At 40.1% G+C, this 23547-nt stretch overlaps 1 protein-coding gene across 1 annotated transcript in view; it reads left to right on the top strand.

Moving 5' to 3' along the window:
* apln (apelin) overlaps nucleotides 1-18323 on the top strand; it is a 29453-nt gene extending 11130 nt beyond the window's left edge. The window contains exons 2-3 of the mRNA XM_084719509.1: nucleotides 8745-8917; nucleotides 13973-18323. Of these exons, the coding sequence (XP_084575635.1) occupies nucleotides 8745-8911 (167 nt within the window). The 3' untranslated portion in view covers nucleotides 8912-8917; nucleotides 13973-18323. The remainder of the gene's footprint in view (nucleotides 1-8744; nucleotides 8918-13972) is intronic.
* Nucleotides 18324-23547: the final 5224 nt, after the last annotated feature.

The raw sequence follows: 23547 nt of genomic DNA, 5'->3' as shown, positions 1-23547 counted from the left end.
CTGAGGCTTATTCTAGGTTAGAAGAATGTTTGGCTTGTATCTGGCACAATTAACACATCTCATCCTTGGCTAAATAATCCTGATCCCCTAATGTGCTTATGCAGTGGAAGCATCTCTGCCCATGACATGTCTGTGTCTGGCTGTGTGGGTTAGTATGTCTGTGGTAATGGCATGCTATGGAGGGATTCATCAGCTAAAGCTACTTTTAGTGAATGAAGGAGGGAGGCACACGATGGAGACAGCAGGCCTGCTCCTCCAACGTCATGGTAATAACCATGGCTACACACACCAGGGTATTTATTCTTCCTCTCTCCCACTAACACAAATACTGTTCTGTTACCCATAAGGATTACACACACAGACACATATATAATAAGCTAAAACTAATTCATGTATAGACACAAATCACTCTGTTATCTTTATATTACTGTGTATGTCTAGAAAATACTATAATGGTAGTCTCTGGTTTATTTTTGCAATAGAAAATCAATCTACATTATTTTGTTAGGGAGTGCTTTACGATTATGAGAGTTCATGGTAAGTAAATATGACTTGTAATTGTGAAAAGAGGGCAAGCTTTATTTGGGTCTCCAATCATAGTGTACAGGGAAGGAATTTCAGTTTAGATAGAAACAGCAAACTACAGTCATGCAAACAAGCCCAAAATGACAATGCCAACATGCTGATGTTTAGCAGGTATCATGTGTACCATGTTCACCATTAGAATAGCACATTAACGTGTTAACATCTGCTAATTAGCACTGAACACACAAATTAAACAACAAATTAAACTTTTGACCTGATTATGGCTCTATATTAAATGTTAATTACAATTCATCCTGATGGAGACATTAAGGTCTGTACTAAATGCCATGGTAATCCTTTCAATAGCTGTTGAGACGGTGCTCCAGTAAAAGTCAATGTCTCCTCTGGGGAACGCAAACCAAAATTTGGTGCCAATACATGTTACAGTTGTTGAGATATTTCAGTCCAAACCAAAGTGGTAAACCACCTGACCGACACTGCCATCCGCAGAAACATGGTGAGCAAACTTAAAAACACAGCAATCACCTGGCAAAGAATCTACTTATCCAGCTCCATGTTTGATGAGGACACTGTTTCTGTTGAAAAATGAGCCGAACTTCTCAACTAATTGAGGAAACTGGCAGCACAGACCATGGTACATTATATCCTTAGATGTCATATTTTAGCCACTTAAACTCCTGCTTCCTTTCACTCCTAAATATTTGTTAGCTTTTTGTGTTTCTGGTTCTTCTGTAATGATCATGATAGCCCTTAGAGTAGGTTTGGTAAACCCAGACTTCAGTGGCCCCAACATATTGTTAGCTAGCCCACAATGATTAGCGTTTGCTGTTTTTGTGAAATGTTGAACTAAAGTTGAAAAAGCATTGGGATGTTTGTGGCACTGTAATGTTGCTTGCAGTATGGGGAAAAAACTTGGTGGCCACAGGTGGCCACCTACATGGAATATCTGGTGGCCATGGGCCATGGTTAAAGTCAGACCCTCTGTAAGGTTGACTCCTCTCCTCTCATTCCAATAGCAACCCAGATTCATGACACAGAGGATTCAGATAAGTGATGCAGGGACAATAAAAAAACAGAGGAGAGATGAAATGTTTTTGAGATGCTCAGCCAACCAAGAAAACGGATCAATGAGATTGCATGCAATTGATTCATAATCAGTGTGACTGTGAGTGATGAGCAAGACGAGTAAACAAACAGACAAGATTCAAGAGGACAGCAAATCAATTTGCAGTGACACAGAGAAAATTAAACACAGCAAGGATTACATTTTGGAGGCCATGCTTGACTGTGCATGTTTACATTTGATGCAACAGTTTCTAAACCATGAGCACAACATCCCTGTGCTGATAACTTGTTGCTGTTGTTAGACTCACATGCTGGTATAGTTTAATCTCTCATGTCGTAGTGGCAGAAAAAACATTCTGCTGTGGCTGCATTTACAAGTGCAGACATTTGTTATGTGGTTGTTTTGGCAGGCGATACACACAAATCAGCTTTACAACTATTAATAAGCAGCTCTGGCCCATTTGCCATGCTGCCTGTGTTCCTGCATTGACACACAGCGCTGTAATATACAGTTTGCTCTTGGCAGCCATGAGGGCAGTTGATGAACTTGGCATTAAACCAGAGGACGACCATTTCTCTTCTCTGACTGGATGGACAAGCGCTGGGTGATGTATATCTCTCCCGGCTCCACTGAAGGACTGCTGCAGAATCAACAGGGATAAGCTGTCAATATTCCACTTTCTGCTGGGCCATAATAAGATAGAGAGTCAGCCATTTGAAAAAGACAACATAACAGATATCACCTTAGGAGGTGCTGGTTTAAACTAGGGTGGGGACTTAGGGAGAAGCCAAACAACCATTTACCAATTTGTGACACTGTCAACTACTCCCTTCTCTGCCTGACCACTTCTACTCTTCTCATTTTTAAGGAGGCGCCAGTGATGCAAGCAGCAGTTGTAGCAATAACCAGGCATTCCTGAAATTCCCCCTTTATTAAACTTTAATTAGGGAATTACCAAGTGGAGGACGAAGTGTTGAGATTTGGTGGAAAGAGGGCAAAACCGGGGCTCCAAGGTCATCAGAACTTGAGATAAGGCCCTTCTTATTATTGTGAGACATATGTTATCCTGCCATTTACTGTTTTACCAGCTGAATGTAAACATGGGAATGCCTCATGGGAAAAGATCAAATGGGATACTACAGAGACTGTATCCAATTTCAGAGCAATAAGATAGCTGAGATATCTTTGTTTACAGAGATGAAATATGCATTATCCAATGAAAAACCTGCCATGGAAACAATCAAAAGGTCTTATCCAGATGCAACAGATGCTGCCACATTCCATCTATGAGCAGATGGGTCGAGATACAAAGCTAGCTGTTGCGGTATGTCATATCTGTCACACAGAGATGCTTTCCCCACAGGCTGCAAGAGTTAATCTATACTGCCAGTGTTATCACTGGGGCCTGGCTTATTTTTAGCAGCTTTCATTACACTTTTCTATCCTGTAGCCAGATTGGATGGGTTGAGATTTGTCAGGAGAATCACAAGATGTTCTCCCTTCAAACCCCAGTGCCGAGCAGTGGCTGACAGCTTGCTATGGCAGGAGACATCTAAATTGTCTCATTATGGACCTGGGTTATGACAGCCTGAGCCACCCAGAGAGGAACAGCAGATGAGTTTTGTGAGCAAAGGTACAATTACTTTACCATCTTGCATTGCAGGGTTTGTATGTGGCTGCCTGTGCATAGCCACTGAGTGCGAGTCCATGCATGTGTTTGTAGCAACTGTTAAACTAGCCCATTGCTCAAACTTCAGCTGCAGTTGGCCATTGTGTAGCACTCCAGTTACTTCAGGTATCACTGTCAGACATGTAATGTGTCAGTAAGTTTTAACCAAAGTGCTTGTCGAATGGCCAAGTGAGAGTGTCTGAAACACCTTTCCACTGCTGCAGTTAACGGAGGTTGCATATGACAATTTACATAACCTTGTATAACTTTCCGAAACCAACAATCTCTTTATGCAGCAATTGGCCCTTCCTCTGTCCCGCCCCTTTTCACTCTGTGCTGTAATGACAGTTGAGAAACCTTGGTAGCTTGGTAAACTTTCTCCTTTCCTGTTTTTTGTAATCAAATATCCTTTTTGCTGCTTTGAAAACTACATTTTGAAGATGTTAAAAGACATTGCTGGGGGACCTGTAAAAGCCACATCACATCTTAAGTCAGTTAATATTAGCAAAATTAGTTAACCAGTTAACTAATCCACATTAATCATTAGCTAGCTAGTCGGCTAACAGTTTGCTAACATTGGCTAACTGGAGATGTGACCCCATATGTCTCGTCTAACAGGAAATGGTGAAAGTTGACCAAGGTACAAAAATGGCTAAACTTTTGAGCAAAAAGGGGTGGGACTTAGGAAGGTTTAATTGTTCTAGTGTGTAGAAGTGAGAAAGTAGGCAGGATTTTAACTTCTCCCTCAAGCTCTTTTATCATCCAGTTACTTCTGATACTTTTTCATGTCTTCAACCAAGTGCAACACTAAGAATGTTATCCTTGTTGATGTGAGTATTGTGTCAAACCCCTCTCACCCATTCATTAAAACAACTTCTGTCTTCAGATGTCATACACTGCACAATATGCATGTTCTGCCTCGAGGGGTCTCTCTAACAAAAGATGTAGTTTGATGATGTTGTGAGGTAGTGTGGGATCTTATACATCTTCGTTGTTCAACAATCACCATTGCCAATGAACATCTATCTGTCATGGCAGAAATCATGTTCATGGATAAGTTAAAAGTTTTATTCATGTTTACTCACGTTTGCCAACTTCCGTCCTCACTATCAGACATATCCAACATATCCTGGAAGTTGTGGCAACTATTGGTTAGTGGGACATGCATCATACATTGAATAAATTATGTATTTCTCTTAGTCTGACCATTGTTTAAATCATGTTATCATGCTGATAATTTAAGTACACAACTCAACAAAATATGTAACATATGTCTAGTGTTTCTAGACATTTTATATGGAAATGTTACATATTATAACTTAAAGTAGTGAAGACTGCCGCCTTGTACTTCTGTGCATTCTGCATCTAAAACATTTTTTCAGGGGCAAAAGGGAAGCAGGGCCCCATCAAAATCTACTCAAACACTGAGTGTTTTAACATTCAACCCCATGGATTTGAAAGAAATGAGCTGAAAGCCCCCAGTATGTGTCAACGTCCCTCATTCACTGTGTATCTGGAACAATAACAAAAGGATAATGTGCAGATTAGTGCTCCTAGGGGCAAAGATGGGCTTTAGATGCGGAAATATGCAACTCAGACTTTCCCTGCTGCAAATGAATTAGCCCACTGTTCACCCACGAATATAGTGTGTAATGTGCTTGTGGAAGAAGATTAGTGTGGAAATGGAACTTGAGACGTCTGGCATTTCAGGGATATACATCGAAAACATTCAACAAGCGGTCTAGCTCGATGGTGCAATTCACCATTATTTAAACCCTGAAAGGTAGAGACACTTCTATTTTCCTCTTTTTCTATGGAAAGTTTTTCTTTTAAACATGTCTTCAATATGCCACAGCTGAAGGTCAACCTTTAAAAAAGGCTGCAGAGAGACTTCGCCTTCCTCCTAATGGCATTTTGAAGTCTGCTCTTGAAGAAAGCTGCCCTCCATTCAAACAAATTGATCCTGGCTATTAGAGAAGCCTGAGTGTTTTGAACGCAGGTTTTCGAGACAGTCTTTAACATTTCAATCAGACGACATCCTTGGGGGCACAGCTGTGTCTTGTTCATATAACAGCCTGTGGTATCACCACTCTGCCTCAACTGAATACATGAACTGATGAAAAGAATCTTAAAGAACCAGGGAACTTAGCATCATCTTGGCTTTTGTAAGCTGCTCAGCTGCTGTTCTCAGTATACTTACTGCATTTTCCAGACATCTGCAGTAGACTGACTTATCTTAAGCTGTGTCTTCACCCAAGCCCTCGTAAACTGAAGGGAGGTCATTCTCTTGGGAATTCTAAAAATGGTGCCAGTGTCTCTGAGGAGAGGGGACAAGAATGTCATGACCCCATGCGAGTGATGTCAGTCAACTTTTTTGAAAAGACATGCCCAACGGGGATTTGTAGTTTCTTTTCTTTTGAGGAAAAGGAGTCAGTCTGGCTCTGAAAAAAGTCTTATAAATGCAGAGGGGATCATAGAACATAATATTAATTTTAGAAAACAAGAAAGTTGCACTGTTACAGGGGTGTAGTTGACCTGTGAAATCAGTTATACAATATCTTCTGTGGCTCTGTGGGCTGCTCTCTGAAGTTTAAGAGAACAATGTTGATAATGTCATTGGGGTTGTCTCGACTTTGTCTTGAGAATTACTATATATATATTTAACAAAAAGCTACATTATAAACATGGTTATTTAGGAGACAGGGGTGTCTAAAGAAAGATGCTATTGAGTTGCTTTATGGGAAATAAAGTACAGCCCTGTGTTTTTCAATGGTGCGCAGAGATTTTTCTATCTCTGTATCTGTATGTGGACAGAGGACCAAAAGTGAGCATGGTTTATACTGGAAGTCACATTAAATCTGGTGAATGTCTTACTTTCTAATGTAATATCCATTGGCAATGCAACTGTTCTGTCTACAAAGTGCCAAGATGATTTATTATTAGCATATAATTAAATATTTCCACATTCTCATACTGCAATTTACATCTCTCTCTCTCTTTTTATTTTTAGTTAAATTAAGTTTTATCAACTGACTGAAACCCACCAACCTCTCCCCTTTAACAGGGGGATCCTGGAAAATCAGAAATTGTAAAAACGAAATCAAAAGATTCTGTTTTAGAAATATAAACTCCAAAGTAAAGATAAACAAGTATATAGAAATATCCCTCAGCTGAAGGTAAATTTTCTCAGTGCATTAAATTTTTGATTGACCATTTTTAACTCTGCTGAGGTTATTGAATAATAATGAGCAACTTCAGATATAAGAAATATCTGTTTTCATCACATTGTTTGTGCTTATAACATATTCGGGGACATTACTAGTGTTTTTAAAGGCTGAGCCATAATATGGACAAAAAATAAGGATATCAGTGCATCTGCTGCTTAAATTCTTCAAAATATTCTTTTTGTCTTTTCTGCCTTTATTTTTATAGGTATGACAGCGAAAGTGAAGACATGATGGGGGAGAGAAAGTTAGGGAAAGCCATTCAGAAAAGGGCAGTCAAACCCACAGCCACTGCAGAGGACTCACAGCCTCGGAACATGGGGCAAATGCTCCACCGACTGAGCCACCAGGCAGTGGTGAACAGTGACTATTAGAGCTGAGACTTCGGTTCAGCCAGAACTAAGCCAGACACAACAAAATGTAAAATGATTTTATGAATAAGCGGCTGGCAGCCAGGTAGCTTGTGACGTGTTTGTGTTTGATATTAAGAGCTGTAAAAAACTATATGAATCATTCTGAATTTCTTTTTATCATTCTTATTTATCTGTTTCAGTACCACACAAGTAGCACAGATGTCCAGTTTTATTATTTCTGTCTACCAACACAGCTCTGTCGTACTGCACTGTTGGAAGTAGTTTTATAAAAGAAGATTCAAGTGCCTGAAAATTGTTTTCTAAAAGTTTCAGGGAAGACAATTTCAGTCTTCAAAATAACACAGTTCTTTCCAGATGCTCGACTACACTGAGAAAGTCTGCCTTGAAAAAGGCAGTGCTATCAAGTTAGCCAAGTAGCAACAGTGTCAGTCTGGTCTGCTTCATCTTGAGCGAGATACCACCTTCGAAAGGCCTGAGGGGATTATTTTTGTTCTCACCCACTGTAAATCAAAATGTGATTGGTTAACTCACCTGTCACTTTCTAAACAAACACACAGGCTGTGGCCTTCTGTCCCAGTGATGAAGTCCTAACCAATGAGTGAGCTAGCTCTAACCTTTCTCTGCCTAGAGACAACAACAACAACAAAAAAATCTGATTGGATAACTCTGTTTTGCTGTTTTCAGGACAGTAACCCTTTCATTGCTGAAGCAAAGCAGATAGAAAATGAGGCTGAAATTAGAAGGGAATAGCATTATAATTGAATGAAATAAATCAAATATGATATATTTAAACGTAACATTTGAAATATGGATATGTTAGGCCGTCTCTGAAGGCCCTCAGGGTTTCCCACTGTCACCAGGCCACCGTGCTGCTTTCAAGACTGTTTCTTAGGAGCTCTCCAAACTTTATGGAATTCAACTACTAAATCTCCCTTTAATCACATAAACACAGCTCCATTTCAGTAACATACTACATTTTTATATGAGCGTAATGAAGATTTATGTATATTTAATTGTTCATTGAAATGAAAACTTATTAAATAATTAAAAATACACCACCGTTTAAGTAACACATACTGTTTTAACCCCTTTGACATGCCCAAAAAGACCCAAATAAGACGTCCTGCTCTGCTCTTACTCAAATTTTACTGGACTAAATTTAACTGGCTGTAGTGTGAAAGATCACCCACATTAAATATCCAATTACAAGAAAAGATATTACTTCAAAACATGCTGAAAAAATCTCTGAGGGGAGGTCTTTCAGTTTGCAATAGGTTGAAAGGTCATAGAAGCACTTGATGTGGACCAAACCATTTGGAAAAGAGGGGCTTAAGGGGATCAGGCCACACTTATTGAGAGATGACTGAGAACATCTGGGATCACTCCCAAACACACATACACTCAAGACTTTCAGACACACATCCTCTGACACAGAGACACACTGCTATTAAACTCATCTCTAATCTTGGATCAAACACTGCGACAGGATGCACCTCCACGAGGTCTGGTGCTGCGCTGTTTGTAATCTTACCAGAGAGTGACAGAGACATGAGACATGAGGGTTTGGATTTCTCACTTCTATCTGCTATGCTGTGGTTCCACCACACTGACTTGATGAACTATAATGCTGGGTGGGCTTACAGAGGCCCACACACACACTCTGACACACACTTATCTATACATGTCTCTTGTTTCCTCATCCATTACCACTGTGATCCCTATTTGGATCTTGCCACACATTTTCCGTGGGCACCGATGGGCTTCAAAATGTGATACTCTATGTGAGAAGAGGTTGTGAAATATCATTCACTGGAGAGGTCATTTTTGGAGATCTAACTGGTCTCTCCTCCATGTGTGTCCTCCAGGTCCCATGGCCTCCACGGAGCATGGCAGAGAGCTGGAAGAGGCGGCTACAGTGAGAAAAATGGTCCAGCAAAACCCTGCGAGGGGCGGCCAAACCCACAGACCAGCCGGCTGGAAGAGGAGACGCCCACGGCCACGTCTTTCCCACAAGGGGCCCATGCCGTTCTAGAGCAAGGTGAGTTTCTGGCAGTCAGGGGTGAAGAGACGCTCATTAAGTTGTGTTTGGCCAAGCATACCATCAAACCAGTAATAAAACAGTCACTGTCACACAGTAAAATGCTTGTACCCACCGTGGATTCTCTATGTGGCTATCTTTGTTGCGTCTCCCTATCAGACCAACTTTCTGCCCAACTTTCTGTTAAGTCAGAGCTACGTGTTTCTCCAGAGAATATGAGCAAAAGCACTTTACAATATATTAAGTCATAACTGCTGACTACTGAGGAAACAATTTTTAAGAGGAATATCATTGTAAAGTCCTAAAATACTTTGTTGGCAGAATCTATTCGGATGTTTTCGATGACGAATGGGAAACTCACTGGAACCTCTGTCCACCGAGGCCAGACTCAACTCTTAACATAGGGATGTTATTGTTGGCACAAAAAACAGTGCGTGTCTTTACAGATTATTGGACCTTAGCCTACCAGCTTACATGTCTTAGTAGTACTACAAGGCTGTTTTTAAAGCTACGTCATTTATTTCCTCATACGGGAGACATATACTTAGAAACCCAACCTTTGAGTAAATTCAGCTGGCATACATCTTTTCTTTCCATCTGATAAAGTCAATTAAAAACCCTTTTCCAAAGATAATACTTTCTAGGGTTAAGTTACCAAGTGACACCTCTTTTCTCGTGAAGGAATGTTTAACTTGCTGTCAAGTAAAATAAGTCTTTGTGTGCAAACTCTTTCATCCAAAATCAGAGATAATATTTTACTTATCACCTTCTCACAGTTTGGTTTTCGATTCTAAACCAAAGCAAACTCTCTTTATTTCAATAAAAAACAGATCAAGCTTCATTGAGAGACTAAAACATGCTATAGCTAATTAAACAACACAATCAAATGTATAGTATATACAGATTAAAACTCTCTTGCTAATGTTCGGCAGTAGCAGTACAATTATGTCCTTGCATTAGGAAGCACGGGACCCATTCACATGTCTCTCCCAGACGCTGTGAGAGACAGCGAAACTCGACAAGACACAATATCTCAGCAGGAGGTGCCGACCATACAACACTGACCTGCAGAAGGCCACCATAAATTAAAGGAGCAGAGAGAGTAGGCTGCAGCCAAAGAGTGTCAAGGCATGGTTAATCAGTTTGAAGGAAAAGGGATCAAAGCTATAGAGGTTTGGGAGCTCTTTTCTCTAAAGCAGCCAGAAAGGTTTTACAATCTATAGCGAATTATTGATCATATATTTTTGAAAGGGTTAGACTTCTTTTGAACTCACTCTTGCTTTCAACACAAGACTCTAGAGGCTCAGCACAAAGGTGAAAACAATGAGTTAAGACCAAGCCAGGGTGGTTTGCACTTGAAGGACAGCACAGGCCCTCCAACTTTCCTCACTCTGCCAATAAAATGTGAGAATCCTCTCTGCGAGTTGAGCGGTCAGAGCTTGTGCTCAGTGCCAGAAGGCTGGCCACACAATACGGGCAGCTTCAGGAAGTTGTGAAGCTCTGTAAAAGTGAACGGCTCAGTGAGTCACAATGCTGCCTCTACAAACAGCACTTAAACCACAACACGCTGAAGATTTCCTTTTTTTGTTCACTTCCCACAGCGGCTCCTCTCATTCGTGCTAAGTTCATAGTTCATCTCATTCAAAGTTTTCCTCACATACCATGCCACGTTAACCCCACCTGAATGCAGTGTGTCCATTAGCAGTGTTTTACTGATAATACTACCAATTTTCGGTCAGTAAATGACAGGCCTGGAATTAAGTCATTTCTAAGGCACAGCCACTTTGGTCTTTGATAAATACAATTTTTTTGGAGTACTGCAGCCAAATTATTGGCACCAAGGCCAAAACCAATGGTGCAATAACAATTAGTGATGATTACATTGTGTGAAGACACAATAGTACTGTATTAGTACAATTAGCTTGACTTGGCAGTGTCAGTTATCAATATAAGCACACAGACTCTAAACCATCAACCACCAATGACTAATCACTAATGTCAGACAACAATATACAGTATTTTACTTTATTTACTTTACTTTATTTTAATTACAGTAGTTTCAATTGAGTGGAAGTTCTCTATGCTCTCTGAGGAAAAATATTACACCAAACTCCTTTTAAGAAATATGACATGTTCGCAAAAACACAGAACTCTACAAACATGAAATAAGAAGCTTCATATGTTGACAGTATAGAGATAAACTGTATTTCCAACAGCCTTTATATTTTGGATTTGTTGCCACACCTCATAACCAGCCTCCCTTGGTTTGCCGAACCATTTTACAAATTAGGATTCTCGTTAATAGGGTTAGGGGATGTCTACCGAAGTGGCCTATGATGATGTTGACACTGTAACACTGTAATGGACGATGACATTTTGGGGAGCACATTATGTTGATTTTTTTTTTTTCAGTAAATCAGGTACAAGTTGCTATTATAATAACCCTTCCTTCTTTTTTGCACTCTCTGGCTGACACTCCTTTAAATACAAAATACAAATTCATTCATCAGTTCTAAGTCACACTTTAATCACAACGTTACGATGGTAGAGGGCTCAGTGGTCAGTGACTCTTTAGCATCAGAGTCGGCCGAAGCCTACTCACTAAAATATGCTGTGGTTGGAGGATAAAGTAAACACTGACTTATAACACTGCTTATTGCTGTCTATCGTGTGTGTGTGTGTGACAGGAGTATTTTGGGCTTTACCAAAAGAACTACCCAGTTTGGTGCTTCCTGTTTGTTGCCAGTAAAGTATCAACCCCTCAGATCTCACAGCAAGTTATAAACTCTGTGTATGCATGTTTGAAGTTAGCTAAGACTATGCAGCTGTATCTGTAAACTTAAACAGATACGTGTATTTATACATACACTGTACAGTTTTTAGCTGCCCATCATTATAACATAATGTTAATTAAACCTCTTCACAGTTCAGTCACAGCTTGTTTTTTTTGGCATCAGTATGATGTATTCTGACTGGAGGAATTAAGGCTTCACAAGACCTGATATCTAGCGTCAATCCATCCTATAGCCTTATAGCTGCCTTGAAAGGCTCTACTCTTCCTCACGCCTGCTGCTTTCTTCTCCACTTTGAGCTGATGATGGGAAAAACACCTCTGGAAGCAGCTGGAGTTGCATTTTGGTTGATCAAAGCTAGAGTTCAAAAAGAGACATCCAGCTGAGGACTGGTGAGAGTCGTAGGCAGACAGACTGTATGTGGATGTCATTACTGGCCGAAACTTAATTACTGCGCTGTTGCAGTAAAGATTAAGAACAACGATTGACTTGACAGTGTCCATACACCCACCAGCTCTATGCTATTTAGTGAAATCTCCTTATTTCAGTGTCAAAAACAGCTCATCTTTTATTCCTTAAGACACCTGAGGCAAAGTTGGACGTTTCATCATTACACATTCCAGATGTGAGGGACTCTGAGAAGAAAGATGGCGACCCGGGTCATCCTCTTTGAGCATCTGAGTAGACTCAGATCCAAACGTGCTATTACAACTCTTGGATCTAAGCCATGCCAGTGACAGTCTAAAAGACGACAGGATATTACAGATTTAAAGCCGCAGGCAATTTATGAAAACCCCTTGAGACCCTGAGTGTGAGTAAGCTCAGTGAATGAGTCTTTTTCCCATCAAAATGATGTGGAGCAGGTCTGCAACTCCTCCCATACACTCACTCTGTGATGGAGTGTGACTTCAAGGAGCTGCTGCACTGAGATCATCCCGTGGACACAAAAAACACAAAAGGACAACAACAAACAACAATGCAACTCAATGGAGATTAGATATACCGTACATCAGCTCTCAGGGCATTACATGAGCACAGAAATATGTCATCTTGAAACAACGGCAGGCTCTTATCACTGAATGAACCTTGTTGTCATGCAACAAAGATGACTGCACTACTCATCTGAAATCTTGGGAAATAATCACACAACAGCAGAATATAAAAGACGAGGGAAAATAAAAGATTTCCTCATTGTTAAGGAGTGCTTCAGTGCCCCAAGCGTAGTATATGGTTGGGCTTCCACAGTTGGATATGTTTTGCTTACTCCCTGACGCACTTTTCTATCAAAGACCGTGAAATCTGGTTGGAACATGCCCAGGAAAACTTATTCTTCTTGTTCAAGTGCAAGAAAAAAGGCCAGATGTTTATAATGTCTGAAGAACAAGGATTAAGTACAGCCGTAGCATACTCACCCATTGTGATGTTATGGTAAAACTTATGTTAGCAGAGGACTCTGTGCGTGCTGGTACAGCTATCACAAGCACAGACTTGCAAGAGAAAGATAAAGGTTTAATATATGCACATAACTATACCAACTGCTCTCCAAAGTCAGATCAAGAATTGTTTTTCTGTATTGTGAAAAAGCATCTTTTACCCACTCTACAAAGCACACCCTGGTTAAAATGACAAATTTTGATGTAATCTACAGGTCATCCTCCAAAAATCCTCTCAATAAACTTGATGTCATCTACCACTTGTCACTTTGTCACCAGTGACCCTTTCAACTCTCATCACTGTAACCTGTACTCTCTAATCAACTGGCCATCAATCCATACCCGGGCATTGGTATCAGTTCCTTTGTAAAACAGTGGTAGAACCTCCCCATACCTCAGCTCAGGACTCAATATCTCTGACAGTAACCGCAATTTATGTTCATTAACATGGTCACCCCAAAAGTCGCACCTCCTTTGGCCATTTCTTATCACTTTGTTGTTCCTAGTGACTGGAACAAGCTGCAAAAGGAGCTAAAACTCCTCACCTCCATTCCGTTACCCATGTTTAATAACTTAACACAAGCAAAAGTCTCTGATCACTACATCTGCTCCTGAATTTGCTTCTTGGGAACACTGTTGTTGTATATACTGTATAAATTGTGATGATTGTTCCATGTTAAAATGTATCATGAATCGTATCATAGTCCACACAGTATCTAGAGATACGTATCGGACCATCGTGTAATGGAGAGATGCACACTTCTAATTTTTATGAAACAAAAAACACACACTGATGGCACTTATTTCTGTCTTATTTTCCTGTTTTGCAGGCACTGCTTTGAGCGCCCTCCCCCAGGTTCTGATTTCTATGCTCTTCCTTTGCCTTGGGGGGCCTTGCGACGAAGGGCCTATGCTTGCCCAGCCTGAAGAGTGATGTCCATAGCACCTGCTGGTTCTTCAAGCAACTCTGTCCACAAAAAATCAGGACAAGCCGCTCACCCTCAGCTCTAGGAGGAAATGGGGGCAGGGAAGGGGGGTGGGTGGGGGTATGGAGCCCGAGCTATCAGACTCTGTTTCTCTGTCTCTTTCTCCTTCTCTTTCTCTCACTCCCTCACTACTTATCTATCTCTGTCTTCTCCAAAGTGTTTTTTATTTTTTCAATTTTCCTATCATTTGCTTAATAGAGCCCAAACATAGCGATCTCCCTGAGTGTCTCACACACTTTGCATGACATGTGGTGGAGAGGGAGCCCGGTCAAAACAATCTGAGTCTTAAAGCATCTGTCACTTGTCCACGGTGTGGTATTCCCATCTTTCAGATCCAAAGGTTACTGCAGCCGCTGATTTCATTGCTGTGTAGCTACTTAATGGCTTTGCTAGCGGGAGAGGGCGCTTGATTATGCAGGAAGGGCAGTGTCAGTTTTAATAGTTGACAATAGCAAATATTATCTTCATTTATGATACTCTGGATGTCTGCTGCGAAAAGGAATTCAAGGTTTTAAAATGGACAAGCAGGACATTATAACCATCGCTTAATTATCATTATTAATGGTGCTTTGTACCTCCTAATGACAGTACGTCCACATACAAGTAAAGCTGGACTGAAAAGAGAGCACATATTGTCAAAACAATCTATTTAAGTGACAGAATAATTCCTTCATTTAGGAGATTCTTTAATCCAAAGCTATTTTGGTGTTTCTGAACTCATTAACACCTTGGGGAGGGGGTTTACTGACACGCTCAAGGTTACTGTAACATGTCCCACCTTGGATGAGTCCTTTGACCCCAAATCCCAATCCCAATCCTGTCCCCAATCCCCCAGCCTTCTCACCACACTGCTGCCCCAGCGCAGCTGCTCTATACACGACTGTTAACTGGCAGGGGCAGTCTGCTCCATCGACAGGCTGCCTTGCCTTTTAATGAAGTGCCAAATAATAACCTTCTCCACAATGCTGCCAGGAACGAGGGAATGAAAAGGTTAGGGAGAAACACATTACCTCTTGTTTGAAGTCTTGATACACTGACACATTATGCATTTTTAAATTTCTGCAAACAGAAATCCCACGTGAGATGATGTTAGCGAGGAGGACAGTTATTAAATTAGACCAAATAAAAAAAGAGTTTCAAAGTCAGCTCAGTTAATATGCCACCATGATCAGCCTACTACTAGTGCTCTGGCTGTTTTAATATTCAGCATTAAGGCTGGTTTGACCCGTTGACCGACATCTTTCACTAACGAAATGCTATGCCTTTCCATCATACTGGAATATATTACTGTTTATTTCTGTGTTTAAGTAGTTTTATTTCTTTTTTCTCAGGGTGCTGTGATAGAGGCTTGTATTAGAGCAGTCTATTTTGTGCATTTATTTAACAAAACACAACATTCAGTACATTTAAAGCCTATATGAGCATATTTTCGTATATCTTTACTCTCCCTTCTCTATGTATTCACCAATATAGCCATGATGTATCCAGATTCAGTCCTTTCCCTACATTATGTTGGGTACAGTTGCCTTTCTAGTCTGCCCTTCCACAGCACAGGTGGTCGTGGCTTTGATCATTACGCTCATTAAATCCTCGAGTTAATCTTTCTCAGATGGATCTCCCCAAGGCTGGCCGGGGCCACTTAGTCTGAGCTCATTGTTAAATTGGCTTAGACTGAAACCACACCCTTCCCCCCTTTTCCAATCCTCAAACCCCCTGCTGATTCAGTGTGTAACCATGTAACATATTAGGACTGTAACCTGTAGAGCAGCCACCTTGCAATCTTTAGTTGTGTATTGGGTGTGCGGAGCAACTTTCTAGGTAAAAATCTGATTTCAATCCACTGCGATTCAATCAGCAAACACTCCTATTTCAATAAGCAACTGGCAGGTTAACCTAGATTTCCAACACCTTTTCCCTCTCGCCATGTCTCATGCAAATATTATAATAAAACGCAGAGGCTTCTCAGTCCCAGCATGAGGAGCTTTTATTAAGAGAGCATCTAAAATCACAGTGGTAATCCACCCAGCCAAGATCACCTTGATTAAAAATGTATTAAATCCTAGGGCACTGTGAAGAGTAATAATTTCAGTTCTACCATTATTTTTTCATACCCTCTCAGACAGAGATGTAGATTTCATTAATGCTCCTCTTCGGGAGTGAGACAGCTTTGCTCAGGATGTCTCATGTATTATTGGGGAAGATAGTAGGAAGATATGAGCTGGGGATGGAAGTTCAAAGCTGCAGGAGTTGGGATGCTGGAAGTAGACTGGGTCATGACAAAGGGGTTCAAATCAATATTTCCCCCATCTCAGAAGTTATTGTTACGGAGCCGAGCAACGTCTGTATCCGCACTGTTCTTCATGAATGTATCCTCACCATCTGCACCAGCCATGCTGCCCTTTCAGAGACCAGAGCAAACCAATGTTTATGTGAAGAAGTACTCTTTTTAATCTTGGTCTGGTTATCAGTTGAATCCAAAAAACCAAAAGCCAAATATCCCACTGATCCAAAGCCTCCGGTGTCAACTATTCCCAACAAATAGACGTGGCTTTGCTCCAAGACTTCTCTGTATGGGTTTGCAAGGCTGCACTTTTGCAATTCCATTATGCTGCTGGAAAAATACACCCTGAAAACAAGAGTCTCTTGGTATGGAATGGTTTTCCAGTGTATTGTGACAATTTTTTTGTCTGATTCTTGTCTAGCTGGTTGTCCAAAGCTTACTTTTTGAATACAGTGTGAGAAGCTGTATCTTTTGTGGATGTAACAAAATAGAAAAGTAGTCTGCAGCACAATATGTCGTGGACACGTGAAAGCTTTCAGGCGTTCTTTTCTTGTAGATGATAGCCCACAGTCCTCCCCTGCACATCAGGTTAATGGGCCTTGTGGTGTGGAAGGACAAGCACGTCCAGGCTCAAACTGAAATGGTAAACCAATACATTATGCTCGGGGAGCAAAACCATTTTCCTTAATGGTCTTTTCCAGCAAGGCTTACACAAGAGAAACGATTCCTATCCTCTCAATGTTTCCTCTCCAGTTCCTCTTCTCTGTGACCATCACAAGGCCTGAGTAATGTTCCTATGCACTTGTTAGCATGTTTTCCTGGTAGAATAATGTTTGTTCTGAGAACTTGCCCCTTTGTGTTTAGTTCTTTTTGTCCAAAATGCATTTGGCTGGGAGTGTGTAAGGAGTGGGGATGAGCAGAGAGACATTTGTGTTCAAGGTGGAGGCGAGAATAAGCTAGCAGCAGGTTTTAAAATATTAGTTTAGCCATTGATCTCTGTTTCCCAATAGCTATAGACACAACGTCAACACAAAAAGATGACAAAAAACACAAGGTTGTTATGTTGATGTATTTTTTTTTTTTTATCCTATCGTCATTCTATACTCAGTTCTCTACCAGATAAAATTCCTTTAACCAAACATTTCACTCATTGTGGAAATGGAAACAGAGTTGGCACGCAACACATTCCATTATTTTACCTTGTGAATCACAAAGCCCATCAAACTGTATCATGTTGGCCTTCAGAGTGGGTGTCTGCAAGATCAAGTGGCTGATATTCAATCCAATGCATTCACACATTTCCACTGGCTGGGCAATCCAAAGGATAACTAGATTTTATCTCCCATGGGAAATGACTAAGATCTGTCATTATCTTGGAGCCTCAAAATGAGACTTCCTACACCCAGAATAGCACAGGCCCCTCCTGCCTTGATTGCGACACATTCTCCATCTATGTAACCACTGTGTCCGAGATCAGCTACATTCAGAACAATCTGAGGAAGAGATGCAGTCTGTAGGTTTACACGCCATCGCAACAGTGTTACTAGGTCTCAAGCAGATACCATTTAAAAAGACAATGTATTACTCCTGAAACTTATATTCTGTTTATGGTGTGTGCTCATATTACTCACCAGGCCAAATGTACAGTCCCTGTCTCTGTTTTGATGTTGAACTGGGCAAAAATAAATGACATAAATAAATAAATAAAACAAGTGTATCAGAAATGGTTGAAATACTGTGTACATATTTGAACTTTTGGTTTCTAATTTATAAAAGATAAGCTTTAGCTCTTGGAGTACTTATTTTATTTTTTCCTTTCATGCGTAGCTTTGTGTTTTTATTTTCTATTTCTGTAAAGTGTGTAAATATATCTTTATGATAATAAGTAATATTAAAAATCTTATTTTAAGAAAACACTGTGTCATGTATTCTTTTGGCAAATGAAAAAGTCACATCAGTGAAAATTAAGTAAAACCTGACAGCCATGCTAATGACTGAGGTTGTACTGTGCTGTACTACTGAGATTAATGCTAACGTCAATGAGAACATGCTGATATTTAGCAGGTTATGTTTATCATTGTAAGAGTCTCAACTTAGCATGTTTGAATGCTATTTGGTATATCAACATATAACACATATTTGCTAATTAGCACTAAAAGCAAAGTATCTATCATGAGGTCACCAACATTATTTTGCATAGTCACCCTGAAGGGACATGAATGTCTGCACCAAATAAAAAAAAATCTTGTAGAGAGATATTTAACTGGATAAATGAGAACCTACTTGTATAACGAAATGAAAAGATCATCTAAGTGTTAAGCATTCATGCTCTCCTTGAATAAATGTCCAAAATTTAATTTAAATCCACATAATTGTAATTGAGACATTTCACTAAAAACCAAAAAAGCCAACCTGCCAGTGGTGCATAAAGAAAAGTCAAAGGTTAACTAAAATCCTCTCTGGATCACGAATCCTACAAAATTTCACATCAGTCCATCCAATAGTTTTGCTATTTCACTCCAGACCAAAGTGTCTGACCAACCCAGTGAGCAGTTTTCCATTGAAAAGGTGAAACAGACAACTATGGTCACCTGTGAAAAGACATTCAGAACTGGTTCAAAAGTTCAAAGACTATTTAAAGACGTTGCTTAAACATTCGGATTTAGACCATATCAGTATGGTATTGTGATTACCAGTGTTTGCAATAGTGGCATTTTTCATCCTCTACAATGAGTAAATAATAGCCTATCATCACTTTGAGTTGTCACTAAGAAAATATATCCAAATTTCTCAGTTCAATCACAGGATTGAAACCCCAGCTGTCCGGACAAAAGTCCTGTGTTTAACCCATTAATCCACCACTTTTTCCTGTTCATCATGACTTCTTTGTCACTTTTTATACTACGTCCCGGTGCACATACCTTTGGAGGAGGTGAAGTTGTAAATAATAATCTTAAGTATTTGCATGTTAGGGCCCTGCAGTGAACTGGCAGCTTGTCCAGGGTGTACCCCACATCTGGCCCAATGTTAGCTGGGATAGGCTCCAGCCCCCCAGTGACTCTTCAAGGATAAGCGGTTACGGAAAATGAATGAATGAATGAATTTGCACATTAGGCTACAGCAGTATTTAATTTTACATAAAGAACATCTCCCACTACGAAGTCCTGAAATCTTATTTTTGGCAGCACACAGCCTATATAGTTCATATTTATGACATTCTTTGTGTAGACCACATGCTCCCTAGCAGTGAAATATTACTTTGGAGAAATACCATTACACTAATCAATACTGTCTCTCTCTTTTTTTTTAGTTTTAGACACACGTTCATGTAGCTGCAGTTTAGGTGGCTAAAAAGATTTTGAAAAGAAGTCTTAGATTGTTCAGACTAACTAACAACCATATTTCAACTAGAAATCTACCTTGAAATCCTGGTAGGTGCTCACTAAGAACAGTCAAACAGACATGACCATCTCTACATCCTCTATATTGTAGTGCCAGTTATCAAGATAACAATGGACAGAAGTTAAATGCACACTATAGCTGTTATAATAGAGTGCGATGTAAAAGTAAAATTGCACTCGGCAGAAACATTTGTCATCCTCTCCTTCGGTGACACAGCCGAGTGAAATCAACAAGCCGACTCACAATTGTTCAGTTCAAACGGGATGCTCTAATCAGAAAAAATCAGCCTCCTCATTACTCAACAGAAGTGCTCAGCCACTGAAGATTTACTCCCATCTTTAAAAATATTTTTACTGAAAGTCAGCACAGTTGTTTGTGTATTTCACCATTGTGTACCAGAACCTGGCCTGAAACTTGACAAAAGATGTTAAAAAAAAACAGCAACATGTTTACCAGACTGCTGAGGCCGTTAACCTTTACCTTCAGTTGGATCTTGTGTAGAAATTCATTCACTGCAGTATGCACATGCCTTTGGAAATGTAAATCAACTCCTCATCCATTAAGGAACACTTCACCAGTGACAGGTAGCCTTTACAGAGCTTATAGTGCATACTAAGCATGCTGCACATTAATGCATCGCAGCTGCTGAGCATGCATAGATACTACGGATATGTCTAAATGCACTCACATTCAGCATGCATACATGTCATATTTACATACAATAGACATTCCTCCAGTCCTTACTGTTGGATAATTTGAAAAGAATTCAGTAGAAGTAGGTAAACACAGAGTGTCAACATTTATATTTCAGATTTTTGGGGACACTTTCTATTGGAATTGACTCTTTATTCATTTCATAAATCCTTTATTATTAAATATGTGTACATTCCTGTGGTTAACTAATTAAATCCAAAGAGCAAGAGCCTCAATTTCTTCATAAAGGTACATTTGTCACAACATACTATTATAAATGAAGCACTGTGGTGCCACAGAGAAGCTTTGGCATACAAATCATATTCTCCAGATGTAAGGGAACATGCTTGTTTGACAAAAATTACATCATCATTTTTATATATATATTTTTTAGTTAAAATGCAAAAATTACCATTCCTGCTAAAATCATGACCATGGTTTATGCTAGACTTTTCTGATGGTAAATGTGGGCATTAATATTCAAGAATTCCATCCATATAGAACAACTACTGGACATATTTCAAATAGTCATATAATAGCAGAGGTGTAGTGCTAGTTGTTTGCTGAGTGCACCTATGACGCACGCATGCAAGCACATGCACACTTAAACTGTAGCTCGTTTCAGGTTATTTAACCACTGTTCCTATGGTGCCAAGTTTACACACATTAGTCAACTATAACCAATCCAACCAACTATAAATCAATCAAAGGTTAGACTGATTTTTTTGGACAGTTTCATCATGTTGAAGAATATAATGCAGCACACAGTCCACATCAGTACATCCTCTCATTCTGATTCACTTAGATTATTTTTAAATATGCAATTTTAATTTTTCTATGGCTTTCTACGGTCTATTTGGCATATTTCCAAACAAACGTGGTCGTTTTTATTTTCATCTGCCAGACAACTACATGTGAAAACAGCAAAAAGCCATCATATGCTGGCTAAAGTATAACCCTCATCGTGACACATATTGCAATTGTAACATCTGTTAGAATAATCGCAATATGATTTTTTTTTGCATATAATTCAGCCATTCTAGAAATAATTTGTTTGACACTATCGCTGCTTTCTCATTATATTGTTTATCTAAAAAGAAAGCTCCAGTGAGGCAATGAGTTGAAATGTACTGGGCCTTGCATGGGAGCCACTCTTCCTCCCAGAGCCCCACTGGGACCACTCAGGGAAGTGTCTGGTTAACGCACAGAGCTGACATGTCGTGATAGACAAGACGTGCACCCCTGAGCCCCAACAGACCCCAAAAGACGCCCAAGGTTATATCATCAAGCCTGGGTCAGCTGTATAATTGGGCTCGGGGTCACCGGGAGGATATGGAGCGTGACAATGAGGCTATAGGGTTACAGTTTGTAGCCAGGCAGCGAGGGCCGCCGGTGGGGCATTACTGTGAAGCCAGACGTCCCTTTAAAGAGTTCAAGGTCCATCTGCGAGAGCGGCTCCAGTCCTGTTCACTGTCACTGCTGGAATGTGTGTCACTGCCTGGGAGAGTGGGCGTAGGTGAAGCAGACGGTGGGTATGTTGGGTTTGTTATGAGAGAAAAATAAAACATTCAGGATGATGTGTGAGGTACTGTGAATAATGAGTGTCAGACACAAACTGCTGTGAGGTTCTTTTAATTATTGACAACATCCCTTCAGAGAAAGAGGAAAAGCAGCACGACTTACAGATCGGAAGTATGTGCTCTGCGCCTTTGGTACTATATATGTATACGTTCACTACAGAAACAGACCGTGCGTAACATCTGGATTGCTCTTGGCACAGAGTCCCAGAATCAACTTCTGCCACATCATAAAAACCTTAACTGCAGTTGGCTCTCCAACAATACCACCAACAAAGCCAAGAAATCCGCTGACAAACCCACAGTGATGGATATTACCCAGCTCACTGCTGTCGCTCAACCACCTGGACTCCACTGACTCAAATTATACAGAATGTGCAGACTGTGATTGCAAATTAAACACACATGTAATGAGCAGGTGTTGCAAAAGTTTTAATTACATTTTTATTAGTTGTATCAATAGTATTCTGGAGTTAAGTAGCAAGTAGATGATTCAAAAGGTGCATATGCAGTGTTTGAGCCAAGATTGTCTGAAATTAGTTTTCTGCTCTTCCCAAACTTTTCATATATTGAATATTTTGATTAGGACTACATGATTATGTTCATTATCAAATAACCTACTGATTATTTTTTTAATTAATCAGTTAATTATTTGGTCTATTAAGTGTCAGTAAATACCAAAATTGCCAATCATGAAGTCCAAGGTGACACCTGAAAAATGTATTATTTTGTCCAACTAATAGTGAAAAACCCCAAATACTCCCTTGAATGGAGCAATGCCTACAAGCTACTTCAGCCAGTCAGTTGGAGCTGCACTGCTCCACATGTCGCACGCTTCACTCTCCATAACCATTTACAAAATACTCCTATGGGGTATGTGACGATAGCCACAGTATCGCAATTCTGCAGTCATGTGATGCCTACCATGGAATTAACCTCATCTCCGTCATCACCGCAAAATTTTATTTTGAAGGATCAATCTCATGTTGAGATCAGCGCATCGATCTATTGATACATCTATGCATCGGTGCTGTCACACACAAGTCTGGAACACAACCTCTGATTGGTTCACAAGACAGGACGGATCCAGTCTGAGAGGCTGTTGACATTTTGGCTAAAAATATGGTATAAATGGAGTCTTTGGGGTCAAATTTTAATGTTGCAGCTTAAGGACACTTGGATTACACCACACAAGCAGTATGGAGAGATTTTGTGTTTTTTGTGTTCTTTTTTTACATTTTAAAACTGGTCACCGTTCACTTCAATTGTACTGGATTTGGCTGCAATGCTGTTTTCCGCTGAAGCTCCCGGAGTGTTTTGTGAACTGGAGGTCTTCACCCATCCTCACATCAGCACAGGGGTGAGTAGATATTGAGTGAAATTTCATTTTTGGGTGAACTATTGCTTTAAGCTGCAAAATTTGCAATATCTCCCTCTGCTCTGTCAATGCCACCGCTGCCCTGTAT

The sequence above is a fragment of the Lutjanus erythropterus genome, chromosome 5 (genome assembly GCF_056507025.1).
Source record: "Lutjanus erythropterus isolate fLutEry1 chromosome 5, fLutEry1.hap2, whole genome shotgun sequence".
NCBI classification, from domain to species: Eukaryota; Metazoa; Chordata; class Actinopteri; order Lutjaniformes; family Lutjanidae; genus Lutjanus; species Lutjanus erythropterus.
Note: the sequence above shows the minus strand (reverse complement) of the source record. Positions and strands in the feature narration are given on the sequence as shown.